We start from the raw sequence: 9,212 nt of genomic DNA, 5'->3' as shown, positions 1-9,212 counted from the left end.
CTCTTTTCTCCCAAAACATTCTCTCTAAAATTCCCTTCTCCAAAAATCTCAGTCCTTGTAAAAAGAACTCTCAATCTCTGATATGGAGTTCTCCCCTAAATTTGGGACATTGATTGTGCAATCACATGAGGGAACTTGTTGATCACAATCTTTTAACTCTTTATTTACTTTTTGGATATTCATGCACACTTTTTGCAATTTAAAATATCTTTAATAAATTAATTTCTTATTCTCTCTTTATTTAATTTTTGAAGCATTTTTTGATAAAATATTTATTATCTTAAGTAATACTAATATTTAGCATTTATTAAAAAATGATCTCCTAAATATATTATTATTAAATTAAATAAATATTATTATGCTCTAAATTAGATTATAATTTTCTCTTTAAGTTTAATTCTTTAAATTAAATTAATTACCCAATTAATTAAATATAATTAAATATTGAAATTATCTTGATAATTTTTCATTAAATTAAATCATTAGTTAATCTTTTAATTTGACTTAATTAATAGAAAAATCACCAAAGACTTACAAGACAAAATATGAAAACCCATCATAAAATATAACATAGGAAATCAAACTCAAGGGTTATAATCACGAATTTATGTCTTACGACGAATTTGGAAGGGTAATCATCTCAGATACTTGTCCTAATTTCTAGGACAATTGATTTTAATGTTATGATTTGGACTCAAGAATTTATTTCCCATCTCTTACCATTGAGATATTGCAATAGGGTACGCTCATCCTAGAAATTCAGGAAAGTCGATACCCGGTACCTGCAATCTGCATAAAATCCATGCATGTACAAACACATCTATTCTAAACTAAAGAGGCAATGACAAGAAGTGGTGCATCATGTAGCTCCTGACTAGCAAGTGACTACGACTCCCTTTCTTAACCACATTAGAAATGTCACACGTAAAGAAAACATACATGCACACCATACACATGTAGTATGGGGTAAGTATCCATAAAATACACGTATAAATAATCCATCTAACTAATCATTGTAAATAATCATCATCAAGGTATAATCATCCATACATGAAGTAACTAGTACCAATTAGTCTCATCATATAAAATACTGAGTATGAAAACAATATCCAATAACCTAGAAAACACTACTACTAATCATTAAGCATAAACATAAACTGGCCTAAAAGAGTTTGGCAATAATAATTGAATGTAAACTAGGGGCAGGCACTACATTTTGGATGTGGTCCTTGATGACTTTCCCAAGGATTTGGGTGTGTGTATGTGTGTGAGTGAGTGAGTGAGAGAGTGAGTGAGAGAGAGAGAGAGAGAGAGAGAGAGAGAGAGAGAGAGAGGCAGGGAGGGAGGCCCTTGTGAAGAAGGAAGATAAGACATATTTTGAGCTTGACTGTATCAAGAAGTTATGGTGTTTTGTGTTGCGAGCCATTATTTACTATGTTACCTTTGATACTAGATGCTTAAGGGTTTTCTCGCATCACTTTGTTTTGTTAAATCATTTTAGGCATGGTATTAAAAATTAAATTCACTTTTAACTTTTTTCTTCTTCAAGTGCTAGTCTTAATGGAGTTAGGGAGAAAACTATTGCAAATCCTTCACTGCATGAGGTTTTAATGGTGTTAATTTATGAGCACATTAAAGCCCACTCCATTGTGGAATTCATTAATCTGAAAGGCAAGGAAGAAAGGGGTGAAAGAGATTTTGATGATTCTCAGGGCCTATCTAATACTGAAGACACCGAAGGGTTGCATTTTGAAGAAGAGTATTTGTTGTCAAAGTCCAAGTGGAAGGGTAAGCTCTGGTATATAAATATAGTTTTAAATTAGTTTATAAATTTAGTTTTAATTTTATTATATATTTATCATATGTATGAGATATATTTTTGGTTAAGGAAAACAGGTTTTGAAGGGTTCTTGAAACCTTTTACAAATCCAAAAAAAATCAATGAAGCCCGAACTGAAAATACAATAGCCCAAGGGTGAAACAGGTCACCAACCAAAGCAAGGTGACCAAGGTGGCCTCACAGATAACACAATACACTTCAACCACCAAAACAGGCTTTGAACGAGATCCTAAAACCCCATGGTTACAAGAGAAATAGACAATTAGTCCTGTACCATGTCAAACTACAAAAAACAATAGGCCAAAAGGACCAGGAGAACCAAACAAAAGGGGGACAACCTCAAACAGGCGAATGATAGGTTAAGAAAATTGAGCCTTGAGATTTCCATTATGGTCTCGTCTTTTGAGAATGAAAAGACATATTAAAAGAAGGAGTGGAGGGCTTGACCTTTTCTCCTTTTATTGTTGTCCATCCATCCTCCACCTTCCTAGTAGCCTTCTACCGTGCAAAGTTAGCAACACCATAACAAATCCCCAAAACCCTCGTGGCAGGAGAAGAAACACCACCAACACACAAATTATGGACCACATCAGTAGAAGGGACACCAACACCATCGTAAGACAAAGTTGCAAGTGGGGCAACAATCAAATCACCAGTTACAACATCAGAAGGAGGGTCAATAGTATTGGTCACCATCGTAGGGGCAACATTTGACCCATCGAAGATAGCAACAAAATCTGCCATCAAAGAACCCAAAGAAGAGTCGACCTACCTAACCCCAATAGAGGAATCTTTCTGAATCGTGTAGTGATCATCTGAAACCCCCATCCACCAAGAAGGTGACTTCTTCGATCTAAACTTTTCAGAGGAGCATCGACCAGCGAGGTGGCTGGTCATATGGCATTTCCTGCATCTGAAGGGGATACCCTCATAATCAAGAAGCTGAATCCAAGAGCCATTGGGAGAGGCCAAATTAATCTTTTTGGAAGCCCCTTGGAGACATCAATCTCCACAAGAATGTGAGCATATGTCATCTGAAACACATTGGAAGATGTGGTATTCGCCAGTAAGAAGTCCCCAAGGCTTTCCCCATAGCCTCTAGGACAAAATCTAACCATAAGTGAAGGGGAAGATTTGACAACCTTACCCACAAAGGAATCTTATTAAAGGATTCAGTCGACGGATCAAAATTCTTGTACCAAGGTTTAGCCATCAAAGGGAACCTCTCCTCCCAAGAGAAACCATGACGCATGATGGCATTTCTATCCTCAGTAGTAGCAAACTTCATAATAAAAAAGCCCCTTGCCATAGGGTAAATCTGTATTAAATCTGAAATGATAGGCTCCCAACACTTGGATATCCAAGCATGTAGATCCGATAGAGAGGGCCAAAATCCCCTAAAATGAAAAATAGCAACTGTAGAAGAGAAATCCACCACATATGTGGAAATCTCATCAACAATATCAGACTCTAGCTCAATCATAATCGAGTTACTTACAACAAAAGGCACCATAATACAGAGCCCCAAATGCACATCATGACCACCAATGCTAGCCTCATAGGCGGCCACATCAACATAAGCTATGGTAGATCTTCCTGCAACACCATGAAGCAGAGCATTAGGGGAAGCCATCCCAGCAGGAGCCACGGGTGTTGAAGCCGCACCCCTCAATGCAGCAAAGGGGCCGCCAACTGCCATGGCCAACCTGCCCCATAAACTGCCTAAGAGTGGGCGGGAGAAAGTTTTTCAAACCCAGGAAGGGCTTTGCTGTTAACGAGAGTAGAAGAAGCAGTCGCGAGAGGCATCACTAACATGAATATATGTATGAGATATATTAATGTTTGCTTTCATAACTTAATATAACTATATTTAATATTTAAGTGTAATTCATTTTTTACAATGATGGTAGTTGTGGACAAATGATTCAAATTAAGAAGTATCAATTTGTGTAATCAACACATTAATTCACATAAGATTCACACATTATAATACACATGAAATAAATGGAATAATAATTTTATAGTTTTACAATATTATAGTTTTCAATTGTATTATAACATTTTATTTTTATTATTTTATAATATAATATTAATATTTAAATAATAAAAATTGAAAGAACTATTTAATAATAATTTGATAAGAAATAACTAAAATATAATATCAATTCAAACTTTTAACAAATATATAGTATTACAATTTTTAATTAATTTTTTTAAAAAAAATAATTGCTAATTAATAAAAATTGAAAGAATAACATCCTATCTAAGAATTGTAATAATAATTACAATAAATAATATATAATTTTTTTTTCAATATATTTCTTTTCTAATTCAAAAAATAATTACAATATTTCTAGAAAAGTAAGAAACATCAAATTATTTACTCTACTATTATAATATATAGTTTTCTATCCTAGAAATCCATATACAATAAAGTGTCAAAATAGAAATTTAACACACTTTTTAATAAATAGATAAAAATGCAAATTAGGAATAAGAGAAATTAAAAATCACATCTCACAATCGGCAAATCTTCATATACTCATATAATACTCTGATTCATTCATCCAATTAAAAGTTAGAAAATTAATATAAATTAATTTTAAAGTTAAAAAATTGACATGTATTTCTTCATAAACAATATATTTATAGAAACATATGGAATGAAATAAGTTTTAATTGGTGTAATAGAGGTCATTTAATAACTACTTAATGCGATCAATCCAAAAAGTGACACAACAGTACTAATAATATAATATGATCGAATAGTTATTGCATGAAATATCGTAAAATAATAATATCTCTGTGTTGAAATTATGAAACACTAGTTATTAATTATTATTTTTAAATGCAAATAAGAATTATAGTGGTTGCATGAGGGGGTTTCATTTTCTAGACATTCATGGGCCCTTTTCGGGCAATTTTATTGGCAATTAAGTTTTTCCAGTTGTACATACCTTGAGGAGCTTTTTTATGGGCAATACACTTTAGTTATCATCAGTTACTCCCTTAATTTGGAGGATTTTTAGTTGCATCTGACCCATGGATATTGGAGCCATTTTTTGTAGTTATGTGTAGTTTGAGTTTAGTTTGCAATCTTTGATTGCTATAGGTCACTTGCAAAGGAGTTTTGAAGGGGTCAACTACATGTTTTTAGTGATTTGACCCCTTTTTCCTTGTTTCCTTCTCATATCCGATCATTGAGTCTCAAATGCTATTTGTTGTTTATTTTGCATTGTTGTAGGGGTCTTCTCGTTCACCAACTTTTTTTGCATTCTTCTAATTGTGGCATTATTGCATTGGGCACTAGAGATTTGTAGCAAACTTTCATGGTTATTCAATGAAGATATAGAGGTTTCCTTCTCAATTTTGTTTTATTGAGTATTGATTGTGGACATTTGATTAAAATATAGTGTTATGCCTTTATTTTATCAAGTTCTTTTTAGTTTTAGATGCATGATTTGGTATATGTAAGTGCAAGTTTGTAATTGTGTTCGACTTTTTGCTACTAAAAATTGAGAGACGCCATTGTGTTCCTTTGAAGGCATCAAAATTATGGGACTTGTCACATCAATCTCTTTTACATTGTCTAATTGAGTTTGTGAGGTTTTTAGTGTCTTTAAAGGGTAGTTTTATGAGGTTTTCTAGTTGCATGTTTCGATATATATTTGGTGTCTTGCCCATTCAATTTTAGGTTTTCATTTCACAAACATATTTTTCTATACCTTTACCTAACAATCATTTAGTTTTAGGTGAGTAACACCAAGGAACTAGCCTTTTAACCTCAAAGATTCACTCTCATCATAGATCGCCAACAATATGAGAGTTTTCATGTTTCAACATGATAATTGAATTTAATTTCCCTAAGGATGAAATTCTTATTGACAACACTTTTGTTTTATCCTTCCAATAAAAGAAAATTTATACCAAAATATTAGAGCCTAATAGTATAATTTTTGTGTTATCCCAGATCTACCTCAAGTGGTTAATCTTCTTCAAAAGGAGCTTGCTTAGATACCAATTGTTGAACACACATTAAGTATTAAGAGGAGGGGGTAATTAAACAAAAATGAAATCTCACTTAATTAATCTTCACATCAAATCGAACATCACTTATGTCCACATTAGAAGTCACCACAACCAAGACCAAAACCTAAATACAATACAAATCACATTACAAATATTCAACCTCAATTTCTAGAGCTAAAACCTTTTAGAAAACACAACCAAATAATTGTCATCTTTGGTTAGCTTACAATTGCTAGAGTCGACTAAGGCAAAGGTCCCATGGGAGGGGCTTGGGCTCTATTTTGGTGGAGTGGGTACCTCCATGGCAATTTTTTTTAGGGGGGCTAAAGGTTTAATTAGAATCTTTTCATACAAAATAAGAGCTCCAACTTTTGAGCCCTCAATTTGAGTGGGTGAAAATGTGGTGGGGCTAGATTTAGCCCCACCAACTTAGGAGTGTTTTTTTTCCACATGTCAATATGATATTAATGATTGTAAGAATTTAATTATGATAATAATAAAATAATGATATCATAAATTTAAATTCTTCAAATGATATTCATGGGACAACTAGCTTTCCTTAAAATTAAAAAGTTGACATTTTAAAGTTCAAAGAAATTAAGAAAATTCATGGAACCATTCTCCTTTAAATAGGCAAGGCAAATGCAGATGAAAATATAGGCACACATGAAATATAAAATGTCATTATTTTTCATCATAAATACCTTATAAAATATAGATACATTGATATGTATACATAGTAAAGATGAGGGGAATGAATCATTCATCATATACTATGTGGTGATATTAATTCTATTTAAGTCATTTTTTTAAAATAAAAAAATAGAAATAGAAGATTATGTGAATCTCTGAATCATATTATCTGTACAGAGCGATTTAATGGTTTTATTTGAAAGCAATATGAAAACCCACCTGTTCACGAATCTCATTGAAAAGCTCAAACAACGAAAACCACCATTAAAATATCTTCACAGTTATCTGTACAAATTATTGTATGTACAGGTTCTACAACTTCTGCAGATTACCGTATGAACGATACTAAACAAGAAACATAAACAGGCATAAATCCATAGCACTTTTGGCTGCAAATTTTCCCGCTATCTAAACCGCTTCTCTATCAGAAGAAACGTAAAAAAAATTGAAAGTTTTCCTAAACGAATTTTGCTTCACAAACCTCCGGAGATTCGAAACCCCTTCCTCCAGTGGGCCGCCCAAATTTTCTTTCACAAACCCCCGGGATTCCAAAGCGCTTCCTCCAACATATCAAACAATTGAACTGCTCAAATTTTGCTTCAAAAACCCCGGGAATTCACAAATTTTCTTCAGAAACCCCCGGGAAATTCACAAAGTTTCTTCGCAAAGCTCCCTGAGATTCACAAATTTTCTTCACAAACCCCCAGGAATTCACAAAAACCCCCGGAATTCACAAATTTTCTTTCACAAACCCCCTGGGATTTAAAAACATACTTTTACAAACCCCTGGCGTATCCACCAACAGAGCCGCTGTAATCCGGACGGCGTGACGAACCAGATCCATCGCCGCGCTCTCGATCCCTTCCAGTAATCCAATCGAACGTCTTCTTCAAATAAGCCCTGCGATCCTGCGGAGGAAAAACGGGCGGCCGAGGCATTCGAGAAGCAGGGCGCTCAGAAAACGACCTCAATATAGCCGAAGGATTCATACTCGCGATCCCTCCCCAGCGCTCAGATCTCGTCCGCGGCTCCTGCGTACTACACCCTGCATCGCGGACCGATCCGCCGCCCGCCTTAAGGCAAGCGGCCGCATCGGCAAACTTTGAGCTCGAAGAAGCTCCCTGCGACTTCGAATGGTGCATGGCAACAAAACTGCAGCTCCGGTAAAGGCCTGGAGTTAATCCGCGGGGCGTAGCGATGTACCATTCCGTAGGCTTCTCCAGATCTTTGCGCACACGAACCAGAGAATGCCCCGTCGAATGCGATCGCCGCACCTTTTCATTTTCTCTCAGATCCTCAGCCGCCGAGCTCTCGCCGGCCTCTGAAACCCTAACGATTCGCGCAGATTCATCATTAACCGCGGGCAAAGATTCATCATTTTCACGGTCCACAACGATCACGACTTCCGGCTCGGGCAAAGATTCGGCATTTCCGGACGGATCTGAGCTTTCCGAAGGTGTCATCAGATCGACTCTGCAGACGGGACAAGTCGTGTGAGAACAAAGCCACATGTCGATGCACTCGGGATGAAAAGAATGGCTGCATTTCGGAAGCAGCCGGAGCATTTCCTCGTCCTGGAAATCATTCAAACACACGGCGCACTCGGATCCTTTAGCTTGAGCCTTCAAACCCTTAACCAGACTGTAGCTGAACACCGGAAAGCTCTCAATAATGGCTTTATCCAGTCCGCGAGTCGCTTCTCTGAGCAAACCCTCGGCATTATTTCCACCTCCCCCGAGCCGAATTCCGGCCGGCCTACTACTTGCACCGTCCCCCGAGCAGCGACGGATGTAGATCGAGAAAAACCCCATGAAAAAGAATGCACTGAGCAGCACCACGATTATGATCGCCATGGACGGATTAAAGCGCGTGTTGAAGCTGTAAGGTCCATCCAAGGTATCATTTTCGTTCAAACGTCTCGCAAAGACAAACCCTTCTGCAACAAAATTTCCCACTCTGCTCTCCATTGCTGTAAGCTTCCAAAATTTCTCAAATTTTTTTTCAATTTTTTTCAGCCTATACCAAAGAATCCAGCTTGCTTTCCATTCCAAAATTTCTCACAAATTTTCAATTTTTTGCAGCCTATACCTAGGAATCCATTTCCAGCATGAGAATCATCAAAACTCCATCTAGTAAATCGATCCAACCCTCTGGCCCAGTTATATGCTTGGTGAGATGAAGTCTCGAGACTCTACAAGTTGAAAACTGGTACATTCTTATTTTTTTTCAGCAAAGAGACAGGGTTCGATTCTCAGGCGTGCCTTTGACTTCCCAGATACCTTCTAGATGACTTACCGGCTGCTACCGGTTTCAATACCTGCCGGCGGAGGTTGAAGATTTGTTCAAATTTCTAGTTACGTGATTGGATCAAACTTCTCTTCCAGATGATAGACATCGGGAACATTGGCGGTCTTTGATTGTCACCTCCACGTGGCACGACACCGACTGCTTCGTCCCGTTAAATTAGATTCTCTTCACTCACGTAACGACATACACTACATTTTAATTTTTAATATATTAATTAAATTCCCAATTTTTCTTCAATCCATTGGTTTTAAATTTTAATTTTTTTATTAATTTCATTAATTATTAAATTTTTTATTTTTTATTAGTTTTTGCTTGACGACTTTCATGGCACTGCATGTTCTGG

The 9,212-nt window shown here is 36.1% G+C and overlaps 1 protein-coding gene across 1 annotated transcript; it reads right to left on the bottom strand.

Annotated features, from left to right (window-relative positions):
• Nucleotides 1–6,797: 6,797 nt before the first annotated feature.
• LOC149541981 (E3 ubiquitin-protein ligase ATL6-like) lies at nucleotides 6,798–8,869 on the bottom strand. Its single transcript, XM_089797030.1, has one exon. It carries the CDS (start codon nucleotides 8,527–8,529, stop codon nucleotides 7,339–7,341), a length of 1,191 nt encoding a protein of 396 aa, XP_089653156.1. The 5' UTR covers nucleotides 8,530–8,869; the 3' UTR covers nucleotides 6,798–7,338.
• Between the last annotated feature and the right edge of the window lie 343 nt (nucleotides 8,870–9,212).

The sequence above is a fragment of the Cupressus sempervirens genome, chromosome 8, assembly GCF_028749045.1.
Source record: "Cupressus sempervirens isolate cs-2001-9-10 chromosome 8, ASM2874904v1, whole genome shotgun sequence".
Lineage (NCBI taxonomy): Eukaryota > Viridiplantae > Streptophyta > Pinopsida > Cupressales > Cupressaceae > Cupressus > Cupressus sempervirens.
This window is presented reverse-complemented; position numbering and strand designations above follow the sequence as displayed.